Genomic DNA, 26458 nt, shown 5'->3' with positions numbered 1-26458 from the left:
TTAGTTTGCAATATCCAGGTCACACTGATCTTTAAATCAGTATTAATTGAACTGGGGCTGCAGCCTAACAGCTGTCAGGCAGTGCTTGATTAAAGGAGCGCATTACATTCTTATCCAAGGCGGCCTTGGGTTGCGCTGCCCTGTGTTATAATTTGACCAAACAATTAAAGTTTTGTTTTGCTCATCAAGGTAAAAATTTGTACTCTCCAATTTCAGGCACTCAAATGTGGCATCCTTAACTCATGGTTCAGATACAGATGTGGGTTTAGATGGAGGGTCAAGCTCCTTGGAGTACTCCCAAATTGCAAATCACCATTTCCTACAAACGCTATCCCTGAGCCCCTCAGGCTCTTGTCTGCCAGTGGCAACTTAGTGGGTAGTTGCATGCCATAGAGCTGCCCCTACTGCATTTGGTGCTCACAATGTGGCCTTCTCTACATCGGAGAAACAAAGCATGGATTAGTCAACTGTTTTACGGAGCACCTGTACCCTGTCTGCAGTAGTCATCTAGTGCTTACAGTTGCATGTTATTTTAATTCTCCTTCCCACTCTCACATCAATCTGTCCTCCGCCTTCTCCATTACCACGCAGAGGCCAAGTGTAAATCAGAAGAACAACACTCACGTTCCACTAGGATAGCCAACCCAATGATATGAACATTGAATGTTCCAATTTCAGGTAACCCACACTCCCACGTTCCCCCACCCCTAATCCTCACCCCCAACCTGGTTTCATCTGCCCATCATCCCCTCCTCATCTGGTTCTAGCTATTGGCTACCAGCCTCTATTACACTGCCACCCCTCCCCCCCACCCAAACCAATACTGCTGTATACTTTCCGCTTCCCTCTTAGTCCTGATGGAGGGTCTCAACCCAAAATGTCAACTTACACTTTTTACCTCCACAGATGCTGCTTGATCCACTGAGTTCTTCCAGCATTCTGATTTCTGTTTCATATCCCAGTGCTCAATTTGGAACCAGGTCTGAGAGGGTCTCTATCACCAGCACAAAATTGTTAGGCACAACCAGCCCCCTATTGCTGCACTGCATTTCCATTAGTATATTTTGGTTTCTACTCTCCCACCTAAATGATCTTTCTTTGTTTCTGGGCTGTTTCACCATCAGAGATTTTGCAGCAAAGCTTGATCCTGTTGAAAAGGTGGTTTTAAGCTAACTTTGCACCAGGCCTTGTTCCTCCTTGGTTAAAGCCTTTGGAATTTTAATGCCCACCAGAGTCACTGAAATATACACAAAGAGTCTCAACTCAGTTGCTAATCTAAAGCATTATATTTCTAACTTGTTCTCAGCATTGCACTAGAAAGGCAGTCCTTATTACGTTAGCCTTGAAGCAGTTCAGTATATTTGAGGGATTTTAAATCACTGTATGGATATGATTCTTTCTTTGTCTTGTAAAAACAATTGAGAGAGAGTAGCTAATTTCTAATGAAGAGAAGGCACAATAGCCTAGTGAATTTTGGGGATAGATCTTCAAGAATGAAACATCAGTCTGCAGAATGGTGCCTACTCTAAGGTGCATGGTGAAGGAGGTCAGAGACTGAGGCAAAGGGTCAGGTCTGGAATGGAGGTGTAAGGGCAGGGGTGTTGGTGGGTGGAAGAAGTATGGATGGAATGGTGGCATGGGTGAGTATCTCTGCCTTAAGACTATGGGCTATGGAATAATAAAGTCATTGATCTGAAATGGTAACCCTTTTTCTCCACTGGTGCTATCTGACATGAGTATTTCCATCATTTTCTGTTTTTAATCATCCAGCATTTACAGTTTGTTTGCTTTTTGGCCACAGAACAGCATCCTGCTAAACTCCTCAAATCCACCTTGACTGGAATTATGAACACTTGAATTATAAATGGGAAGCTAATTAGATGCATCTGATATTGGCTAGAGAATGGCCATATTGATGAGGCAAAATATCAAGGAACAGGGTAGAAAAAAAAATACAGAATTATGCCTTTTTATTAGAAAAATTAGAAACTCGATTGAGACACTTAAAACTAATTTCACAAGATCAGTTTGGGGGTTGGGTGATGGTGCCAGTGTCAAGGATGGAGATTTGGGGAAGGGAGGAGGATAGGACTGGAAGAGTTGGGCTTGAGGTGGAAGAGGCAGAGTTAGGCTTGGTTTCTGACATCTGGACTTTGTGTTGGGGCAGTGTCTTCGGTGAGGGAGCAGCCACGGTGTGCACAACTGGTTGCGGATGGCATGCCCGGCACAGTGCGGAATATCGGCATGACCATTCCACCAAGACGACCTTCCCAACCTTCTTCATCCAGTGCTAACAGCATCAGCGATCACGGGTTTGTATGTCTTTGTGCACTTAGAAAATATGTCAATTCATTGGAAGTTCCAGGTATTTGAAAATGTGTTGTGACTGATGAAGATAATTCTAAAACCTTGAACTATAACGTCCAATAGTTAACATGCTGGCACCTTTTATAGCCTTGGTACTGAATCCTACATCATTTTACCTGTCCTTTATTATACCTCTAACTCCAGAGTAATAACCTGTTAAACTTCTCAAATCCATCTCGCCTAGAATATTGAATATTTGAAAGTGAATTATAAGTAAGGACCTCATCTGATGTAATTGATATTGCTGAAAGAATAGCCAGAGGAATGAGCCAAAATATCATGGGATACAACACCCAAATTTGTACCAGAAATGTATCATTTTTTTGGGAACCAGATTAGGGCACTAGAGATTAATTTTATCAGTCCTTTGCACCAATAGAAACAACCTTCAGGCCTGATTACGTTCCAGCATTGAATTGAATTGAATTTATACCACCCACTGGCCCATTTTGTTGAACTCTAATATGTGCATATTTGATAATTTAGAGTAACTACAGGGGAGATGGAGCAGGAGGTGGAGAATGGAATCACAAGAGGTAAAACATGGGCTGAGGAACCTCCAAGTCTGGTTTCGTCATCTGCTGAGTCCCTTGTGGCAGAAGGTAGGACATTGTGTTGAGTGCTATGTGGAAGAGGGAGAGCGAGTTGGGGTATCCCCAGGCTGTGCAGTGCAATAAACATCTGCTCCCACTCTGGAGTGAGCACAGGCTGGAAAAAGAACTATAAACCTTCATGACCTGCTCTCCATTGGTTGAGATTCCATTTGAAATGCAGGCCTCCAAAAATTATCCTTGTTGACTGAAGCCACTGAATAACCTGTAGAGCATTGTTGACACCGGTATGTGGGAACATTCTTAACAGCTGGGGGTATTGGGTGTCTCTTAAATGGATAGGTTCTGGAAACTGTAGATGGGTAGAATGTGAGGCATGGACCTCTAGCTGTGAGGTGGGGATTAGATTGAGTCTAGTGCCAGAGCAGCAGCTGAGAACAAAAAGGATCACGTTCTTCATAAAGTAGCTTTGAGGGAAAGGGATGAATATAAATCTTGTTTAATCAATCTTCCTATGTTATGTTTCAGATACCATTTATGCCTCTCTGAAGGCAGAATTGGAGGTAGATGGTCAAGAACTTGAGGCTGAATCGTGGAGTCTTGCAGTGGACCAGGCATATGCAAAGAAACAGAGCAAAGAAGTCATCAAGAGGCAGGATGTGATATACGGTAAGAGAAGTGATGGTCTCCATCCTATTAATCTCTCTATGAATACCAGTGAATTTGCTATGGTGCTCAGAACCCGTGAAGGCAACATGCCATGTTTCCACAGGTCACAATGACTTGTTGGTTGAGTACTTTTTTTTGAATGATCACTCACTTCATGTATGGAGTCACCTGGTGTGTATGTACAGAAATTTTCATGTATATCCTGTTAGGCTCAGCTGCAGTCAGAGCTCTGAGATTTCATCCTTTGATTACAATGGCTGAGTGTGGATTTCTACAAAAATTATTCCAAAATGCAGTGTGTTTCAACCAAGATGTCTTAGACCAATTTTCTGACTTGAGGCTACTGTCTCTTGCAGCAGTACAATTCCATGATAACGAAACAACTTGCCGTCAAATCATCATCCTTATGTGTGAACTTGGAAGACATTACCAGCAAATTTTTTGACCAATATTATCACAGTCGAGCTTAGCCCTTTCTTGCCCTAATGTCTGTTGTCATGCTTTTTCCAGCAGGAGAACAGGAGCCACTAAGCAGAAATCAGGATGTTTTTTCCCCCTTCCCTGATTCAGAATGGTCAGGAACTGACCAGCATCCACACTGGCTTTGACTGAAATAATTCTCTTGCTCTTATATATGTAAATAGGAATCCGGGGTTGGTCATATGGCCCTTCAAGCCTTTTCCTTATCAAATCATGGCTGACTTTGATGACAAAAGTAAATTTCTGGTAAGAGGGGAAACTTAGGTTGACTGCAACAAAGAACATGTGTCATGCAACCCATCCCAATTTTTACCATTTATTGCTCAACATTCCCAGGATGTTTTGTGTTAAATGACACCTTGTCAGCTGTTGCTCAGTTGGTAGTCTTTGCCTCAGAAGGAGTGGGGTTTGAATTTCATTCCAGAGACTTGAACACAAAAATCTCTGGAAGTTCCAGTGCAACACTGAGGGAATGCCAGAGGTGCACTCTTTCAGATGAACCTGAGACCTGTCTTTTTCCCTCTGGTGAATATAAAATATCATAGTACATTTTAAAGAGCAGAGTTTCCTGACCGATATTTATCCCTTGATAAATATTATCTCTTCATTTTCACATTGCTTTCTGTAAGAGCCTGCTATGTGGATAATTTGACTGTCAAGTTAAAACAGTGACTGCAACTTCTACATTTCAGCAATGAATAGCATTAGTACATAAAAATTAACATTAATAAAGTAGTCTTGGAGAAATTAATCAAACTGTAAGCTGATAAATCCCCAGTGCCTGATGACCTGCCTCCTACCGTTATGAAGGAGGTGGCTGAGCAGGAGGTGGATGCAGTGGTTGTCATCTTCCAAATTTCTATTGATTCTAGAATAGTTCTGACAGATTGGAAGGTAGCAAATGTAACTCCATTATTTAAGAAAGGGGAGATAAGAAACTACAAATTAATTTGCCCAACAGTTTATATTAGGAAAATACTATATACTGTGAATAAGGCATTCAGAAAATAACAGGATTGGATAGAATCAGCATGTGTTTATAAAAGGGAAATGTTTGAATAATTGGTTCGTTTTTCAAGTTGTAACTAGAAGAATAAATAAGGAGCTAGTAGTTGAATTGGTGTATTTGGATTTTCAGAAGGCCTTCAAAGTGCCACAGAAGTAATTTGAAAATAATGAGAAAACACAGGATTCTGTGGATTAAAAATTGGTTAGTGGGCAGAAAACAATAAATAAATGCAATAAGGGCACCAAGTAACATATAGATATTTATATCTGATGCAAAGCTGGTTGGCAGTGTGAGTTGTGAAGAGGGTGCGTGGAGGTTTCAAGGGGATATAAGCAAACTAAATAAATTCATGATGACATAGCAAAAGGAGTAGAATGTGGAGAAAATGTGTAGTCATCCACTTTGATAGAAAAAATAGAAAAGCAGAGTATGTTTTAAATCATAAGAGATTTAAAAATGATTTTCATAAGGACCTGGGTGTCATTACACACAAATCCTTGACCATTAATATGCAGGAATGCTAAACAAATAGAAAGGTGAATTTTATTTTGGCCTTTATTGTAAGACAATTGGAGTACAAGAGTAAAGATATATAGAGAAATATATAGGTCCCTGCTGAGAGCAATCTTGAAATATCACATTTTGTCTTATAGCAAGAATAGGCTTGCTGTAGAGGAAGTACAAATGAACCTTCACTGGATTACTGGGTTATAAGAATTGTTCTGTGAGGAGATGTTAGGTGGTCTGGTCTATAGTCCTCAGAAGGATGAGAAGTGATCTCATAGAAACATAAAATTCTTATGGGGCTTGACGAGGTAAATGCACACAATCTTTCCCTTAGCTGGGGTGCCTAGAACATGGGTTTACAGTCTCAAATACAGGAGTTCCTGCAGATTAAGATGAGGAAAATCTAATCAGACAAGACTTGAAGGGCCAAATGGCCTACTACTGATATTTCTCATTTTCCTACAACTATGAGGTCTTGAAAGAGAGATACTGGCATTATAGCTGTTCAGTTTATGGAAATTTGCCCTTACAAAATTCACACATCACTACCCAGAAATTGGAGATACAGAACAAAATTCGCGCTCTCAGAATTTGATTGGGGGGAATAAAGTAAATAAATCAGCACAAAATTTTTTTTTTCAAATCGCATTTCTTGATGCATGTGCAAATGATGCTGCTTCACGTTATATAAAACGATGATATGGACCGTTTTCTAGGAATGCAGTTCCCACTCTTTCAACACCCCACCAACCACCACCCCCCCACTCCCCCCCCCCGCCCTTCCCCTGGTAACATGAGGATTACCTGTAAGTGCAAATCTCTTGAGTAGTGGGGTCCAGAATGTGCAGCCTGAAAGGAAACAAACCCTTCCTTTAAGATGTACCTGTGAGAGTACGTGATGTGCTCTGATTTTCAAAGCTGAGTGACCGCTGGAAAGTGGGATTAATCTCGATAGCTCATCTTTGGCCAATGCAGACTCATTGAACAGAATGGCCTTCTCTGTGCTGTAAATGTTTATAAATCTACTTCTCCCATTTGTCCAAAGAACTAATGCAGACAGAGATGCATCACGTCCGAACTCTGAAAATTATGCTCCATGTATACTGCCGAGGAATGGAGGAGGAGCTTCAATTAAGCGATCAATGCGTTGTGGACAGAATCTTTCCCTGCTTGCGCCGGCTACTGGAGATCCACAAATGCTTCTTCTCTCGTCTGAAAGAACGACGGAAAAGTTCCTTGGAGGAAGGAAGTGAACGGAATTACCTCATCCAGCGAATTGGAGATATCCTCACACAACAGGTAGGGAACAGGTGTGGTCATGGTTCATTGTTGGGTGAGAAGACTAAAAAAGCTTTACTGCTACCTTTTGTGCCTCAGAATGAGAAGGGTGGTGAGCAGTACAGAAAGGTAGTGAAAATCAAAATATTTTAAGTACTGGAAATCTGAAATAGAAACAGAATATGTTGGAAACACTCAGCAGATAAGACAACAGCAGTGGAGAGCAACACAGTTAACCTTCAACCTGAAACTCTGTTTCACTATCCACAGATGCTACCTGACCATTTGAGTGTTTCCAGCATTTTCTGTTTGTATTACAGTATGATTGTGGTTGTTACCGGATTGGGCTAGTAATCCAGAGCTCTTCGTTTTTTTGAATATCATTTGGCAAAGCCACCATTTATTAATCCTTAATTGCCTTTGAACTGGGTAGTTTGCCAGGCCATTTCAGAGAATGGTCAAAAGTTAAATACATCATTAGATTCTGGAGCTGCACATAAGACATCAGTGAACCAGATGAGCTTTTAAAACAATCTGGTAGTTTCATGATTACTGTTAATGATGCTGCTTATTCCAGATGTTTTTTTAATTACTTGAATTTAATTCCCCTCCTGTTCTAGTTGGTTTTTAATGTGTATGGATCAAAAGTCCAGGCCTCTAAATGCTAATCGAGTGATGCCACCATACTGTGATCTAGTGATGAGTTCAGATTCCATTGTATTGACTGAGGATTTACAGTAAATTGTTAAATAAAACCTAGAATTAATCATGATGGCTCTCTGTTCTCTAACATCCTTTAGGAAAGGAAATCTTCTCTTCCAATTCCAGCTCCTTTTTGTTTACTCCAGATTTGCCATAATGCAGCTATTCTCCAAAATGGCCTCAGATCCAAGGATAATTAGGGATGGGCAATAAATGCTGGGCTTGCGAGTGACACCCACACCCAGTGAATGAAATGTAATTTTAAACTTTTGAATAGTTGGTTCTGAGCATTTTCTTGTGATGTTTTCCCCTGTGATTACCACATGTTGACCTTAGCAGTGTTAACTCAGTGTCAACTGCTGATGTCAGTCAATGCAAATTTGTACCGGAGACACACAAAGAGAATTGGTTTATTGCATACTGGCAAATACAGTGGTGGTTAACAAACCTTTTAAGAAATTTCCTCCCACTTGAAATTTACAGGAATAAACAGAATATCAGTAAAAGAAACATGGTGATGAGGTGGGGTATGGTTGGTAATGCTCACCATATGCCCTTTTAACTGATAACTCATGAAAATATCTTCATGACAATTTGTAGATTTTTGGCCACATGCCTCTTGTTTATTGAGACACGTGACTGCAGATGCTGGAAGTCTGGGACAACACACAAAGGAGCTGGAGGAACTCAGTGGGTCAGGCAGTATCTATGGAGGGAAATGGACAATTGACATTTTGGGTTGGGACCCTTCAGGACTGGAAAGAGGGGAGATAGCCAGTATGAAAAGGTGGGGGAAAGGGGTGGACCAAGAGCTGGATCCAGGTGAAGGGGGGGGAAGGGTGATAGGCAGGTGGGGAGGGGGGAGAGTGGGAATGAAGTTGACCTGAGGTGATAGGTGGAAGTAACGAAGGGCTGAAGAAGATGGAATCTGATGGAGGACAGTGGACCATAGAATAAAGGGAAGAGATGAGGAGGGGAACTGGTGGGAGGAATGTGTGGGTGATGGGGTTGTTTATCAAGGTTTTTTTTTGCATAAGTGACATTGTACAGAACAAATTCTGGATAGTCGCCTTGTAGCTATGGACCCAGAGCAGAAAACCTACTCCTAATTTGGAACCAAGTTCTTAATCTTATTCATGAGATTAAGAGCATTTGCAAGATGGGTCATTGAAACAAATGGGAAAACCAAACACAGCCCTGGTTAGACTACACCTGGAGAACTGAGCAGTTTGGGGCACATCACCTCCAACGTGTCACGATGCTGCAGTGAGATTCATTCTCATCCATAATTGAAGTTCATGAACTTTGTCCTGTACTTCAACTGTTGTAATTGCTGGAACTATGTTGAGAAAATCTTGCTCTGTGTCCTGCACCTGGCTTGGAATTGTTTGAAGGGACAACGTAGAGAGAGTTTTACTCTGTCTACATCCTGCTAATGTAATAAGTTCATAAAGAAAACCGGAAAAATCAGTAATCAATGTAAACGTGTGGAGTCATTTTTTTGATGGCATCTATAAATATATTTTTGCCTCAGTTTTCAGGTGAATGTGGAGATGAAGTGAAGGTACAGTATGGGGACTTCTGTGGTCAGCACAATGAGGCAGTGAATTTTTACAAAGTAATGTACCAGCAGAACAAGAAGTTTCAGAACCTGATCAAGGTGCGTACTCTGAAGAGGCAAACATGGAGCATTTAATCAATCATGCCATCCACCCAAGAAAAATTTATCTCAGTCTCACTATAGCATATTTTGTCTTTTACAGAAATTAAGTAATTATTCTGTGGTGAGGCGCCTTGGAGTACAGGAGTGCATTTTACTAGTCACTCAACGCATTACAAAGTACCCTGTGCTAGTGGAGAGAATTATTCAAAATACTGAAGGTATGATACATTGAGTGGAAGCGATTGCTTTGCTGATGAAAGTGGATTGTTCCACTGAATTTTGAAAAGACTGCTGATTTTGTATAACTGTTTGGTGTCAACCTTAGTTTTATGCTTAATGCCTTGCAGCTCAATGATCTATACCCTCTCTCCATACGTTCCCGTCTTTATTTTAAAGGCAGCACAATGATCAGTGCTTTTCACTGACTCCAATTTCACAAACTCCATTTTCAACTTGTGCTTCCCTCAAGCCATTACTCTCACCTTGTCTTAGCTTAATTGTTTCCAGAATGCTTTCAGCCCTGCATTAATGGAGCTGTATCCACCACCTGTCCAGCTGTGACACATTTATTCAACTGGCAGTGGGTGCTGTTTCCTCTTGTTTCAGCCTTGACCTGTATGATCAGTATGCAAGACAAGTTTTTCACTGTACCTCGATACAAGTGACAATAATAAACCAATACCAAAGAGTAGCAAGAGGGTTATTTAAGTTCTTGCTGGGTATGTGAAAAGATCTCATTAAAATTAATTTGTTTCAGAGAATGATGAATTGTACTTATTATGTTCCTACTTATTATGGGGAAAGGGCCAATTTTCCACCTGAGGACTCTGCCCCATGTAGTACGCTTTGAAGCCAGAAGTGGGAAATCATAGACATTGATCCATTGCATCACTCAACGAGCACTGTTCCTCCAAAGAGTGCCTCATTTCAAGAATGTGTGATCCCAAAGTAAAGAGCTATGGAGCAGCACTTGGAAAAGTAAAGCATTAGGAGTTTCCAGGTACACATGGAGACTCCAGTCCTCTACTAAAACTGATGCGTGTTCCCCTTGTCTTTCCTAAGCTGGTTCAGAGGATCATGAAGAGCTGACCAAGGCATTGGCTCTAATAAAGGACACCATAACAGAGGTAGACGAGAGAGTGAGTCTGTGCGAGAAAGCTCACCGCTGGAAGGCAATTGTGAATAGGATGGATATCAAGTCAACGGCCAAGCTCAAGAATGGCAGCACCTTCCATAAATTGAACATGTTGCGACCAAAGAGAAGACTCTTACATGAAGGAGTAGTCTGCTGGAAGGCAGCATCTGGGCGGCTAAAAGGTAGAAATCCAGTTTGGAACTTGTGTTTCATGGCAGTAGGGAGGTGTTCAAAGGCATCCTGTTAACAGGGTCCGTTGTAGGATGGCGACAAGAGATGAATCAAGTAGGGAAATTAACTACAGCCTGGTTTCTTGATGTCAGTAATTGAAAATTGTAATGAGGAAGAATGAAATTCTACAATGTAATTTCTATCCTAAATTTGGAAAACTGAACCAGCTTGCCTTGAAGATGTGGGGGGGGGCACATGTTGGGTGGGGATAAACAGCCAGGAAGATTATTTATTAATTATTTTCCTATTCCACCTCTTCTTTAGACATTCTGGCTCTCCTTTTATCAGATGTGATTCTGTTACTTCAAGAAAAGGACCAGAAATATTTGTTTGCTACTGTGGTAAGTTTATAGGGCTGGAGGAAAGGACAGCCTGTTGCACAAAGCTCTACTTGCCAGTTTACAGACTGAAGGTGTATGATATGAACAGTACACCAGTGTACTACGTTTCCTTTTCTCTTGGAAAGAGCAGTCTGGGTCATGTTTCAGGCTGTACTCTAGTACTTGTCTGAAACCTGTTGTATAATGCCAAACTATAACCCTGCTCACTCTGTGCAAACCAGCTGGGTGTGAGGTAAAAATGAATGTATGACTGAGGGGGATTTGTCACATCTGATTGTTCAAGGGATTTGGTAATGTTGGAGAACAATCGAATGACTTGCTCTACAATCTAGTAGAAGCAAGAGTACAGGAAAGGGGAAATGTTAGTTTTATCTTTCGTTTATAAAAGTATTGTAGAGAGCTGCTATGTATCTGTTTTGAGTCATTATACTTTTGCCCTAATTCAGTCTCTGCCTCCTTCAAATTCTCAGGACCAGAAGCCAGCTGGCATCTCACTGCACAAGCTGATCGTCAGAGAAGTAGCCAATGAAGAGAAAGGAATGTTCCTCATCAGTGCTTCTGATGAGGGCCCTGAGATGTACGAAATCCACACCAATTCCAAGGACGAGCGCAACACTTGGATGGCAGTTATTCGGGATGCAATATGCAGGTAGTGAAGCACAACAAACAATGCCTCTCAACTGAAGCACTAACCATAAATTGGAGAGCTATACCCACCCATATGGTCTTTCCTATCAACAGGGGCCCTAACCCAGCCTTAACAATGCACTTGTAACTTGCTTGGGTTCTGAACAGCTATCCCAGCACTATTTCTCTGTCTCACGCTCTTGTGTCCATGTAGAACACTGTTTGTAAGTGCTCCTTTGGCTAGGTCCAGTGGGTAATCTAGTGCTAAGAGGCAAAGCAGTACATCGGCCTTGCTTTGATCACATTATATGTTTTTACAAATTGGCTGTTTTGTTACTGAGTAAATTCTAACCTGACCAATGCAAAAATCAGCCAAGAGCTATTTAAAAGGAATTTGTGCTGAAATGGCACAATGCAGCCATCTATGAGATTAATAACATCTGCAGTAATAATTTGACATTGCTTACTCTTAATTTAACTGGTTTGGATTCCTGGCTAAAAAATATCAACAGTTGTCACCACCATCTGAGTCTTAAGTCGGATATTCTAGAGGTGTGACCCTCCAGTGTAGTACTGAGGGTGTGCTGTCATACCTAGCACAAAGAAAGACAGTTATAATTGCTGGCTCATTTTGACTTCAGTTGGTTGTATGAGTTCCTCAGGGCAGTTTTCTAGGCCCAATCATCAATGCTTCATCAATAATTTCCCTGCATCATGAAGGATTGTTTATAGATTGCATTGTAATTGGTTCCATTTGCAAGTCCTCAATTAATGAAATCCATGCCTGTATGCTGCTAAACCAGGGTTAAGTGCAGACATGGGCTTAGATAGCAGCTTTCTGTAGGATGATAGCTTATACATTGGTGATCAGTTCCATGTTGAACATCTGGGTAGCCTAGGAGCCCACTCTGATGTGGCAGTCTTTGCTGCATTTGCTACACATGAATGCAGTGGGCTGAGGTTTTCTCTGGACCCCCTTTGCAGCATTTGAACTTTCTGATTTTCATCGCCTCGTCATCCAGAAGTGTGGACCATCACTGGCCACTTCCCAGTGTCTGTTGATGCCCACCATCTTCAAATCTTACAGTTGGAGAGATGGATGACGAGTGATAGTGACCCAGAGATGGGTGACTAGTGATAGTGTACTGTAGGAATATGGTGCCCAATACACCACAAACATGGATGGCCTAGTGATGAATATATGCTGACCATCTGCATGCTCCAGCACTTCTGAGTTGGTGATCTTATCGCATCAGCAGTGCCTAAGATAAATCTAAGGCAGTGAAGATGGAAGCTTCAAAGCCTTTCTTCTTGCCTTGCATGTTTTCCAAGCCTATGTAGGAGTGCAGTAAGGACACAGTTTTATAGATGCTTAGTTTGGTGTTTTCCAGTTGTTAAACCACATATTCTTAGCTTGAACGTGACAACTGCAATTTTTGTTGGTTTCAACATCCAAGTGACAGATTGCTGGTGAATGTGGAGCCAGGTATCTGAAATTGTCAACAACCTCTTAAAGCATTCTCAGTTCTAATTTTTGGTGGTATGGCAGTAGCCTGGGCAATGACATTCATTTTCCTGATACTGATGGTCTTTCTGAACTCAAGTTGCAAATCCCAGATAATAATCTTTAAAGGAGAGTCTAATCTCAGCATTCAGCATAGTTATCATTGCCAAATTGCTCACCCTCAACATCTTGCAAATCATCATTGACTAGAAACTTGCCTGCTCTTGAGGCTGGAGCATTGAGTTAAGAGGCTGACTATTCTGCACGAGTGACTTATTTCTCGACTCTCAAGTCTTTATCATCTAAAAGGCTACTGCCAAGAGTGTGTTAGGCTATCTACATTCAGAAGAGTGCAGCTCCAGCAGAACTCAACTCAGCAGCATCAAGAAAAAAGTGACCTGATCAATCAGTGCATCTCCCCCACACCCCAGCCCCGGTCATTTACTTTCTCTGCCACTGGTGGGTTATGTGCACTGTCCACCAGTTCCACCATCTCAACTCGCCACTCCTATTGTGCACCTCCCAAGTCTGTATTCACCATCACTTAAACGGCAACAATAAAAATTGCATCAAAGCACTACCGCGTGTGAGTTTTCCGAAACACGCATTTGTAAATATATCACCATTCCTTCACTGCCATTTGGTCTAAATTCTCAAATACCCTGTTTAACAGTTATGTTAGAGAACTTGCACCATACAGATCACAGTAGTTCAAGGTGGCTGGGATGACCAGGGATCCCTTCAAAAAAAAATTAAAATTGGAAGTTAATATCTTTTGGAAAAGTCATTAAACAGAGGACCTTTCAGATGAAAACAAAAGATGCCTGACTACTTTGAAGAACATGGAAGTTCCACTGGTATGCTGGCCAATATTTATCCTTTCATTAGGATTACTAAAGCAGATCATCTGCTCTCTAAGTCATTGCTGTTTGTGCTAGCTTGCTGTTTGCGAATTAATTGCTACATTTGCTAGGTAACAAAAGTAACTACTTTTCAGAAACACCTTAATTAGCTATGAAGTGCTTTGAGATGTCCTGAAGTTAAAAGGTGATATGTAGTTTCAAGACTTTTATTTCTGCCATCTGTTTATTGCCTCTGCAAGTGAGTCCTCCTGACTTCAAGCCAGTGGCTAAAAATCTTTTTACTTTGCTCAGGTACCCAATTGAAGAGGCAACAGACCTTGGTGAGCAAGAGGAGGAATGGCGACAGGATGAGGGTCGAGCTGCCCGTATCAAAGAGCTTCAACGTAAGAGGATCTTTCTGGAGATTATTATTTTGAGTTGACTTTTTTTTTGCTTGCGCTACCCAAGATGGTCGCTGGTGCTTGCTTGAGAAGTCCAGGCATAAGCAAAACTGCAGCACCTCACTTGTGAGTCTCATCAAGTGGTGCCTGTGTGTTATGCATGTCCAGGTGTGTATGTTCTTCAGTTGGAGAGTCCATGCAAAATCTTTGGAAAGGGAGACTTTCCCCTCAGCAATCCAGAATTTGTGTGAACTTGTAATATCTTCATTGTTCACTGCCTGAGATCAGCTAGGTAGGCACAGTCTGGAGGAAGGAAGAAAGTTGAATTACTCCCTGTGACATTTACTGTCATTGCTGAGTTGCTGCACCAACATCCTGAAGATTATATTTTGACCAGAAAATTAACTAGAGCAGTTGCATGAATGCTGTGGCTGCAAGAGCAAGTCAGAGGTTAGATATCCTGCTATGAGTGACTTGTCACCTGACTCCAAAGCCATTCTACCATACACAAGGCACAAGTAGATGTGTGGCAGTCTCCACATGTGAGTGCAACTCCAGCTCTTAAAGTTTGACATCATCCAGGATGAAGCAGCCCATCTGATGGGCACCAATTCTCCAAAACAAATAATTTCTACTTTCATTGCTGGTTTACCATGGTTTCATTTTGCATCATCTATGACTCTGCTATTCACCAAGGTTTCTTCAATAGCACCTAGCAAACCAGCAATCTTTACCAGCTAGGACAAGCATAGTAGGCGCATAAGAGCAACACCATCTGTCGGGTCTCCTCCAAGTCACATGCCACCTTCATTTAGAAATGTATGACTGTTCTGGGATTTTGACCTAGCGATGCAGGAAGTCTGTACCCAGCAGCACCTTTACACAGACTGAGGCAGTTTGGAGCTTAGCCTTTCTCCCACCTTATCATCAACATGTAGGAACGGGCAATAAATGCTACCCTTGCTAATGATGCCTGTATCCTGTAATTAATCTATCCCAGAGAGCCATGGCTGTTCAGTTTACTTAGGGCTGAGATCAACATATTTTAGGAATCCCCAGTAATTGAGGGATATAGGAATGTTCTTGTGTGACATGGTACTGCACCGGGTGGTGCCTTTGATCCCAGGCCGGCAGAATGTCATGTTTTTGATTGTGCTGCTGTGGATTATAAATTCTCTGGCCAGTAGCATTACATAGCACTTCCTTGCTGAGTAATTATTTGTTTCACTTCTAGAGCAATTGAGTGCAAAGGATGATATGCTCAGACGGACCCTGACTGAGAAGTTGGATATTTACAGTGAAATAGCGGAAGTCAATGGTTACCTGGACACAGGAAGACCACGGCCGCTGCTTCGAGCTGACACTGTGGAGTCTCAGCGGGGAGATATTGTGTTCACTGAGGTGTTGAAGGAAGGTAAGTTAGAGCCAGGCACCCAGAACTAGTAGTGAGACAAGGATCAGAGTGGTTTTAAGATGGTGACTGTACCATCCAAACTCTATCCTTTGGGTAATATGGTTGTACACAAGTGCCTGCTCTTGTGACAGTCTAACCCAGCACTTCTGGACTAATAAAGGACAAAAATCAGATAGTACTGCACTCCCCAGTTGCCCACTCACCAAGTGTTCCTTCCTTTTCTTCATTTCATTTCTAAAGATTCTGACACTGGAACACAACTATTCTCCAGCTTAAGGCCATTCTTCACAAATAACCAGTGATAGTAAATGCTAGCACACCCATCTGTAGGGTTATAACAACCAAAATAGCCTCCATTTGTAACCCAGTCCATTGACTCCATTTGATGCTCTCCCTTGTTAGCGGCATACTATTAAGGGAGAAGGTATTTCTGAAGCAAATCTTCCTCTCATCTTGGAGCTGGATATACTGTATGTCATCTCTGGATTCTGGCTTTGGGCCACAACAGTTTCAAATGACCTAGAGCTGGCATGTTTAAGTTTGTGATGCAGATTAGTGGCCCATTCAGATCAGCCTTGATCTCATTGACCATCAGTGATTAAGCCCTGCTCTTCCCCATCTCCCTACCCCTCCAGCCAACTTGTCTTTCCAGCAGATGGTGTGGCCTTGTACACCATATCCTTTCCGAACACTAATACTCTTACCTCCTGGAAGGGGAACATATAGCCAAGAAAGAAGTCAGCAGGCAATCTTGGGTAAAAGTTTTTAACATTTTTCAAATGCACAATATGACCTGTGAGGGAATGTAGACTGCCTGAGTTTTCTGGTTGAAGTCCAGTCTTGTATAAACATCACAACTTTCTATCCTTCCAGTTGAAAAGCTTCAGAGCTTTATTGCCTCTCAGTCCAGCAACATAAACTGGCAGTTAGAAGACAACTTGGGGTCCTCAGGGCCACCACGGCGAGCAGAGACATTTGGAGGCTACGACAGCAGCTTGGCCAATCCAAGCAAAGGTAATTGCGGTTGGTTTGGGTAGAAAGTTTTGTAAAAGTTGCAGTGTTTTTTGTAGGGATTCAAAAATTCATTTAATCTTTCCTTGTATTTTCAGAGGGCCCAGTCAAGAGAAGGTCAATCATGCTGTCGTCCAGCAGTGAACTGAAGCTGAAGGAAAAAGCTGGAGCTCGGGCAAGTTCTGATCCCCAGCTGCCGGACCTGTACACCGAGTGTGAGAGTGGACAGATGGTACAGTAACTCCAAAGAACTAATGTTTGATTTTCATCCCTTGCATTGATGATATTTCCCTTTACTGTCCTGCTAACCTATTCTGTAAAGCTTTGACATTTCAATGATGGATTGGTGTCAACTAATAATCTTCAATGGTAACAAATCATGCATTGCATAGAAATTACAACATACAGACCATTCAGCTCAGCCAGTCTATGGCATAAATTTCCAGATGAGCTTTGTACCTGATCCCATGTATTTGCCTGTTTCATGTCTCTTTAATATCTTTTTCTTTATTAATCTAATGTACTCTAAAATGTTAATGTTTCCTGTTCAGTCATTAACTGTAACCCTCTATAATAGCTCCTCCATCCTAAATTTCTGATCTGTTCTTTGTCCATGATAGCCCCTCAATCACTGGAAAGTCTGTTACTCAGCTGCATCCTTTCATTCCTTAAAACACCCTCAGCGAATCACCATACAAAACCAAACCCCCATCACATATACACTGTACTAACAAATAATTAGCTCTACTATTTTTATCACAGGCCTTAGTTACTTTTCTGTCCTTCCTAGCCAATTACTGTAGCAACCCGTCCACTATGCAAGCTTAGATCAGCAAACAGTGAATAAGCTGTTCAATTCACTGAATCAACAGGATTCCCTTCTATGATCAAAGTGACTGCAGTTCTGACTTTACTCATTTTAACACCAGGACTGTTATTTTTAAAATCAAGGGAATAGGGCAGAAAAGAAGGTGCAAATGTAAGTTCTCGTAATTACTTGTCACTTGCCAAAAAATTATTGCAAACCAAAATTACCATGTCTGCCAGGATAACAAATAGAAGAACCGGGCAGCTTTTCATTAAACTTTACCAACTATTTTGTTTACATGAACTAATGCGGAGAAGCCCATGTGGCATCAGTGAATGGAAAAATTCACCTTTCAAATATCAGTGGTTTGATGACTGCAATAACCAAAAACCTGTATTGAAGCTTTGTGCTACTGCATTGGGTTGAATAGCTTTCAGGGTGGTTCTGTGTACCAGAACCCCCATTTGGTCAATACTTGGCTTTGTATCTAATTTGGTGTTTCTGTTTGCTGTATTTCAGAGCGACATACCTCGGTGGCACAGCAGTAGTAGCAGCAGCAGTTTGTTGTGTGATTCAGAGGTCAGTTCTGTTTTGAGCAAATTTGACTTATTTTCATAAAATAATAGTGATTTTTTTTTGTAAAATTGTGCTAAGTGTCCTAAACAGCAGTCTACAAGTTTAAGCATTTACCTCAACCAGTGTCCATTATCTACAGCAGCACCTCCTGAACCTGTAGACCCCCAAAATACATGAGTGGAGTTGGGGGGGTGGAGGCAATAGGATTGCCATGGATTGGAGTGGTTAAAGTAGGTGGTTCATCCCACTGTCATGCAAGTGAGTAGAGATGTGAAATAAGCAGAGTGGGTATTTGGACAGGTTGGAGGATACACACCCACCCTCCCCTACCGAGAGAAGATCAGGTAACCAAAGCAGTGATGATGAAACAACATTAAACTTGTTATAAAAGCCTGAAAGGTAGGGGAAAGTGAAACTCAAAAAATTAATTTGGGATGGGTGGACATCAGACACTGCTTTTACTTACACGGAACAATAGTGGGAGATTGACACATGCACTAATAAAATGAACAAGGGAAAGTCAGTTTTAGGAAAGTGATACTTTTGGCAGATTAAGATCTAAATAAGAAGGTTAATTTTTAGGCTGTTTCTGTTATTTCCAGATCTAATATATATATAATTTTCTTTAGTTTGTTGAGAGTGTGCAGAGACTGACACATCTGCTTTACAAGCTGAAGGTGAGTATTTTTAAATATTTCTAATACAGCAAAATGGACATTTAGACACAGCTGAGTTAGAGAATTCAGCTTATCACAACACATTCACGCAATGAAAATATTATCCTTCCTCCTAGTCACAACATCCACTGATAACTAAAGCATTTCAGGGCTTTGCCTCTCTCTCTGTATCCAAGATACCCCCTTTGCAGGGTCAACTTGCTGATTGACACCAGTTCAGTACTTTGAACTTGTCTTTTTGACTAGTGCAATTTATTTCTTTATATAAGAGATTAAGTGAGGACACCTGCAGCAGATGTAATACAAAGCAATCTGGGGGAGGACCTAGATGGTCCAGTTTCAAAATTGCATATCACACCAAATTGGCTGATGTGGTTAATACAGTGTCAAAGTCCACAGGATGTTACCGAACTTGTAAATGGATGTATAAGTTTGCTGATGACCTTCTATGTAAATTAGAATGAGTTGATATATTTTGGTATGAAAGGGTGAAGAGATGCTATATTGCTCAGAAAAGTAAATACCGAGGATGCTGGAAATCTGAAATAAGATAAGGTATCTTTATTTGTCACATGTACATCGAAACACATGGTGAAATACATCTTTTTGCGTAGTGTGTTCTGGGGGCAGCCCACAAGTGTCGCCATGCTTCCAGCGCCAACATAGCATGCCCACAACTTCCTAATAAAAAACGTAATTCTTGAAATACTCAGGTTGGGCAGAATCTGCAGAGAGCTAATGCTTTGAGACAATGACCTTTTATCCAAACTGAGAAGATTTTTTAAAAAAAAACATGCTGATTTTAGGAGGCAGTGAGAGGAGGTGGCCATAAAAGGATGGGTTTGTGACGAGTGGAAGGTCAGAGAGAGAGAATGCCATAAGGAATGATATTGTGAGTGGAAGAGGGTGGAAATGGACAAGCAGGGAACAAAAGAGCAGCGTGGTGGAGGTATAAATGAGGGAGGCATGATAAGCAGAATAAACATTTTAAATTGACAGAAATAAAATCTGAAATGGAAATGCTGATTGTCTGAAATTGTTGAACCAGAAGAGAAGATGTTTTATTTCTTGAGCTTCATTGGAACAGTGTTCGAAGGCTGAAGTGACAGAGTGGGGTGAGACAGAAGTCAAGTGACAGACAACTGGAATCTCAGTCAAACTTGATATTGAACAAAGATATTCTGCAAAATTGACACTTAATCTGCTTTGGTCTGTCTGCTGTAGAGATGATCAATGAACTGTGAGCAATAAATATGGTGTGCTAAATTGAAAGTAGTACAAGCAAATCATTGCTTAACCTGGGGAAATATTTGGGGCCTTGAACTTTGCAAAAGGGTAGAATGGTGCATCTTTCCAGGGAAAGAAGTGTCTAAACTGGGGTCTTGGATGATGCATCTGGAGGTACTGAGCAGATAGTTCAAGTGGAAGACTGAGCCTGAATGCGATGGGCCAAATTTTACCACCACCCACCCCACCCGACTCCCAACCACTACTGTGCTGTTTACATCTATTTAAGTGCTCTGATTGTCTGTTTGTTTGTTTGTTTCCTTCAGGTTATGATTGTCCAACAGGACAGTTATATTGAGATGCAGCGGAGCATGGGGGCAAGCTGGGAGCGGGACAGACAGTACCGACCTGCTTTGAGCTCCTCACGCGGGAGCCAGCTCCTGGAGCAAGAAAAACAGCGGAACTTTGAGAAACAGCGTGAAGAGCGAGCAAATGTTCAGAAGCTGCAGAACCAGGTGCGGCAGGAGCAGCAGAAGTGGGAGCGGGAACGTGATCGCCAGAAACGGGAGCTGGAACTCCAGGAGGCTCGGCTCCAGGAGCGTGAGGAGGAATTGCAGAGGTTAACGGAGCAGGTAGTTCAGAACAAGGAGGAACTAGACCGACATCGGCGGGAATACCAGCAGGATCTGGAGCGTCTCCGAGAGTCCCAACGAACAGTAGAGAAGGAGAGGGAGCGCCTTGAACAGCAGCAGCGCAAACATCTGAAGCAGAACACAGTCCTGTTTTCATCTGAAGTTGGACAGGTAAAAAAATGGGTTTCATGTGATGACTGGGCAGTTATGTTTATTCAAAGTAGTAGGTTCAATGTCTACTGCAGGCACTCCAGAAGAATCTAGACCAGCATTCCATTGTAATCCTGAGGGCTCACTGTACAGCTGGAGATGATAGAAAGTGGTGTATGAAGTGTACAACAATACACATGTAGAGTGCTGCAATTGTTGGTTAATGTGCCATTAACCAATCTTTTAGGACTGCAGATTTATATTTCACACTCTAGTGTCTGCTAACAATAAAAAGAATTACTCAGGTGCTGACTTTGAGTTATTAAATTGAGATCCAGTCTACCCCCTCAAATGCATGTAATAGGTTCCATAACACACTTCGCCCCCTTCCCCGTGTCCTGGCTAATGTTGATCTATTAACATCACTGAAGCAGATTACACACTCATTGTCACAGTGCTGTTTTAAGAGCTACGCTGTTGCATTTCCTGCATTACGATGGTGATAATTCCTCAGAAGGACTTTGGGTAGAATGTGCTTTGGCATGTCCAAAGGTTGTAGAAGAAAATTCTCTTATTATTGTTTGCTTAATTTCCTGTTCTCTCCTCTGCTGTCAAGGTACGGTTCAACCATGGCCAGAGTTATATTGTTTTTCTATCTCTACACAGTCCTAGGAAGTTAGTACTGGCCACCTGTTGAAAGTTTCCAAGTTGAAATTAACCTTATACAGTCAGATCTTTGAATCTGCTCATCCTTCAACCTTGTTCTCTTGTTCTGATGCCAGTACTCAGTCCTTATGTTGTGTACTATATAATAACCAACCTTCTGTATTTGTTTGCTGTAATATCGTTCACGACCTCAGGACATCCCTAAACACTCTACAGCCAACAAGATGTTTTCAGTGCTTGCATGGAGCAAGCTCCCACAAACAAAATGATAAAGACAGGCCGGTGAATGTATGGAGGAAGGCATGTGAAATTCAAGGATGAGAAATGAAGAGTGTTACATGTTGGTGGGAGGAATGAGAATAGGCAATAGAAACTAGAGAGCACAATCCTAATACAGATATAAGGATTGAGAAATCTGGGTGGGGGGGCAGTGATGCACATTTTGTTGTAAGTGGTAGGACAGTTTGATAGAAGGCTTAAAACATCCAGGATCCTTGGTGTTATAGAGGCATAGAGCACAAGAGCTTAGGAAATCGTGAGCTTTTATAAAGCACTCGTGCAACCACAATGTTTTGGGTGCCACATCTTAGATTGGTGCCCAGCTTTAGAGATTGGTGCAAAGGAGATTACTAAAATTATTCCAGGGATGAAGAACTTAAGTTATACGGATAGACTTGAGAAGATGAGGTTGTTCTCCTAGGAACACAGGATGTTGCGAGGGGATCTGATGGACATAGAGGGTAACAGTTCCCCCAGGTGGAGGAGTCGAGAACAAGGGGATGTAAATGAGTGATATCAAGAGAACCAAAAGTGACAGGTGGAATTCATTTTGCACAGTAAGTTGGGGTCTGGAAGGCATTACTGGGGTTGTGCAGGCAGATTCAATTCATTTGTAGCAAAAGGAAGCTGCAAAACTATCAGAAAAGCAAGAGTTTGCTGGGCTAAGGGGAAAGGTTAGGGGTGTGCTGGTTCGTTCTTGCTCAGAGCCACTATGGTTGAGCAATTTGAGTGTCTGTTTATAGCACAGAAGGCATTCTGTAATGACCAGATAATCATCAACACAACATATATTTTGCCTGGGTAACTAGATTTGCCAAATGGCAGCTCACCTTGTATTTTGATTGTTGGTTAAAAGTACAAGCAGAATGAGTTAACAAAAATGTTACAAAGTTTTAGTTTGAAACAACTGAAGTAAGTACTAGAAAAGCATTGCTGATGAGCAGGGGTACAAAATCTATAAAATTAAGGTTGGGGTGAAAATGATTTGTAGATTTACTAATGGGCTGAATATACTACTGAGTAAACAGAAACTGACAGGACAATATCCTCTCTTGTTCACTCCCTAATCTAGAACATAGAACAGTACGGCACAAGAACGGGACCTTCAGCCCATCTGTGGTGAGATGGCCTGACTGAGACTGCCACTAAACCTCAGTATTGTTGGCTTAAAGTAGTAGTACATTGCAGAGTCTCTGTAGGTGATGGATTAGAAACTTACATCAAGATTTCTTTGGGTTAAAGACAAAAGTCCACCAGAGGGCAGGAGAGCAGCTTTGTGATTAGAATTGTTGGAAGCTTCCTGTGCAATGAGCCTTTGTTAATTCCACTTGTCTATTGAGAAGGCTGTGCAGGATTGGTTGCTCAGTGGAGGAAAAGTGATAATTTGTTGTTGGGAAGATTTACAAACTGGCAATAGAAGAATATTTTTGCTTCTAGAAAATACTTAAGTTGCATCTTATTTTTCATGTGAGGAAATGACTGTTAACCTTTTCCCCAAATGCATTGCAAGGCCAACTCCACTCCTCGAAGAATGAACCCTTACCTTTATGTAGTTTTATCAAGCCCTTTAAGGTTCCACATTTCTCTGTTATCGTGAATTATCCTTTGGGGAGTCTCTGTGATTTGGGGAAATGTGGCAGATGTTTTTAACTTGGTTCATGTTAGTGGAACCTTGCAAACTGGATTTCATTGGGAGGAAAGCCAAACTTGGGGCTGGACTCTCTCAAGACCCTGTTTCTATACATATGGTTGAGATACATTGACCCTTTGCATGGTTCATGAGGTAAATCTGGCTCAGCTTTGTTTTGCTGTTGGGACAGTGTGTGATGGATGTGCACCTGTCATAAGTCTGTTGTTCAAAATTAGTGAGGTGTATTACTGATTAGCCTGTAGAGTTGAAGAAAATAACTTTGGTTCAATATGTGTGACAGGGGAAAAAAAACTTTTATATAATGGCTTTTCAAACCATTGGATGTACCAAAAGTTGCCAAAATAGGTTCTGACATGTTGTCTCTGTAATGTAAGAAATGAGTCTGCAAATTTAACAGCACCTCCCAAACCCATCACTTTGTCTATGACAAGAACATTAGACACATGACAAGGACATTAGACACATAACAATAGTGCCATTTCCAAGTTCCCCGTTGCACAAAGTCTATATGTGGAAATTGCTATTCCTACCTCAGTACTCTACAACATAAAGTAACCACACAAGGATTGCACTAGTTCAAAAGAACAGCTCACTGCTACCTAGAGGCCAGTTATAATGCACATATCCCATCAATGAATTTGTACTCAAGATCCATCCAGAAATAAATGACAGTCCATCTGTTTTAGTTGTTTGTAGCATAAATGTTTCCTATGTACCAAAAGCATGTCCATCTTCAAGAGGGTTATGGAATGCCAAACTCTATAATGTGGAGTGGGATTTGAACTGACAACCTTCTAGCTCTTAAACCAGAATGCTACCCTAGGTTCAAAAATAAATGTTCCTCAGTATGCTGGTGTATCCTGCAGGTATGTTTACATGGCCTTAGGAATAATATGTCATCAAATGAGATATGGCATGAAGGTGAGGAGAGGTAGAAGATCAGATGTGATTTTATTGAATGTGGAGCAGTCCTGAGGGGCAGTATGGATTATTCCTACACCTGTTACATCCTTACAGTCTTGATATGCATGTTTCCAAAACATGAGGCTACTTTGTCATTCCAAGTAGGTGATTGATATCCAGCATGCCGTGGACTCATAAGTTATTGTTGAACCTTAGATTCCAGGCTTCACTCACTCCCATAGCCTTGACGGAGACAGAGTAGAAGTGAACCTCTTACCACAGGGTGAGGCAGGACTGACCCAGCATGGCATGAAGGACCTTGGGCAGCCAAGCACATTGATGGAACATTCTGAGCGATCTGCTGAAATGCAGCTTCAAAGGGAGAACAGCACAGTCTCAACGTTTGCACGTACACCTGAGATTCGACAGTCCCTTGTTCCAAAACCCAATGTGCCCATTCATCTCGTCAGCACCACTAATGAAAGTCTGAAGCACACTGGAGTACAACAGAAAATCCCCACAAAACTCGCCATCTCAAAAGGAGGAAAAGAGAAGGGTGGAAAAGGCAAGGACCGGCAATCCATTATTGGCATGCCCTCTTCATCAATGCCATCAGCATCAGGTACACGTCATTCATAATTATTTCACTTATCATTCCTGCATACAAGTGTATGAATGCTGAGATTCAGTTCAGGACCAGCCACAGATCTCTAATATGAGATATTATTGTTCTGTGTAAATGTTTGAATTGAATCCCAAACCCTTTTCCTGTTTTGGCATATTCACATGTTCAAATGAATTCTGAAGGCAAAGATTTTTGGGGCAGCAAATGATCACTTCATCCATCAAAGCTAAATCTAATGCCTTTTCCCTCCCAGTGAAGCCCAATCCTCTGGTGCCCTAATTACCACTAAAGTCTTTTGCTCAAGAGAACCGGCCTGCCTTTTCCAAATATTTCCTCATATCCAGCTTGTGTGTCATTTATTATTTCATATAATTCAACATGCTATCTTTCAACCAGCTATCTTTTCAACTACTCAATTTGTAGCCTGAATTAGACAATCCATTCAATGTACCCTACCCCTATCTCTTTCCCCAACCCACCCCACCTTGTTTCTCAATGATACATCAGCGTGATCCATTCAATGCCATCTCCTCAACTTGGATATTGAAACCTCTTGTCATCTCCAACTCTTGTCAAATCTCCAGTTACATGCAAAGAATATGATTTTGTTCCTTTTTAAACCAGCCTAATTTCTCTAACTTTATATTTAGCCCCAACCTCCCATGCCTTTTAGTTCCATCTGAAGACTTCCCCAAAGAACAAAATAAGTGCTGTTATCTTTTTTAACTACAATACCTTCAGAATGCCAGTCATTTGACAGAATTCAGAAGTAGGAAACTAGGCTCTTTACTCTCAGGAGCCTGGGGCATTGAAGGCACATAGTGGCCCATTGTTGCCCCAAATGTATCCACCAGCTCAAAGCACCCTTTAACTGGTTCAGTAGCAAGCATTACCCTTGCTTTCTTTTTCTTGCAATTTGTCCTTTATGCATCTATTGAATTAAAAATGCTCTCTTTGCTTCAAGGGTCAGTCACGGCAGACTTAAGACAAAACAACCCAGCAAGCATTTTCACAAAAGATAATGGGGTACTGAGAGGCAGGAGGTCTTCAAGCCCTGTGATATCAAGCAGCCAAAGTCTCTCCCATCAAGGTGAGGATCACCAACTGGATGTAGTTGTAGAAAAACAACATTGAAACAGGCCTTGGAACCCTACCAATTTGTGTTCATATTTAGTGTACCTACCTGATTCAAGAAGCATGAAAATGTGGAAATTACAATGCAGAAACAAACTGTTAGGCTTGATTAATTCATATTAGTTGTCTTCCATCATGTAAGCAGAAGCCCATGTATTCGCTTTGTTCCCAAAGTTTTATATTCCTCTTCTTCAGCCCCTTTTGTCTTTATTAGTTTTGCCTCATTCTACAGTCTCTAACTCCAGTAGTGCATCATAAAGGCGCTCAGCCTCTGACTAATTAAAAAAAAGAAAATATTCACTTCTCTGAGCTAGATCATTTGCATTTAATCTTGCAGTCCATCATTCACATCCAAGGGTCCAAGGTATCTGTTTCCATTATTTCTGTTGTACCTTTTC

The 26458-nt window shown here is 41.5% G+C and overlaps 1 protein-coding gene across 1 annotated transcript in view; it reads left to right on the top strand.

Annotated features, from left to right (window-relative positions):
• Positions 1 to 26458, top strand: part of arhgef18b (rho/rac guanine nucleotide exchange factor (GEF) 18b) — a 175249-nt gene that overhangs the window by 142224 nt on the left and 6567 nt on the right. The window contains 18 exon segments of the mRNA XM_052038289.1: positions 2168 to 2312; positions 2854 to 2969; positions 3447 to 3587; positions 6629 to 6882; positions 9098 to 9223; positions 9327 to 9444; positions 10289 to 10543; positions 10857 to 10933; positions 11404 to 11582; positions 14219 to 14310; positions 15542 to 15721; positions 16595 to 16735; positions 16831 to 16964; positions 18060 to 18119; positions 18746 to 18793; positions 20347 to 20823; positions 24518 to 24923; positions 25891 to 26016. Coding sequence (XP_051894249.1) covers positions 2168 to 2312; positions 2854 to 2969; positions 3447 to 3587; positions 6629 to 6882; positions 9098 to 9223; positions 9327 to 9444; positions 10289 to 10543; positions 10857 to 10933; positions 11404 to 11582; positions 14219 to 14310; positions 15542 to 15721; positions 16595 to 16735; positions 16831 to 16964; positions 18060 to 18119; positions 18746 to 18793; positions 20347 to 20823; positions 24518 to 24923; positions 25891 to 26016 — 3075 coding nt within the window.

The sequence above is a fragment of the Pristis pectinata genome, chromosome 24 (genome assembly GCF_009764475.1).
Source record: "Pristis pectinata isolate sPriPec2 chromosome 24, sPriPec2.1.pri, whole genome shotgun sequence".
Classification (NCBI taxonomy): Eukaryota; Metazoa; Chordata; class Chondrichthyes; order Rhinopristiformes; family Pristidae; genus Pristis; species Pristis pectinata.
Note: the sequence above shows the minus strand (reverse complement) of the source record. Positions and strands in the feature narration are given on the sequence as shown.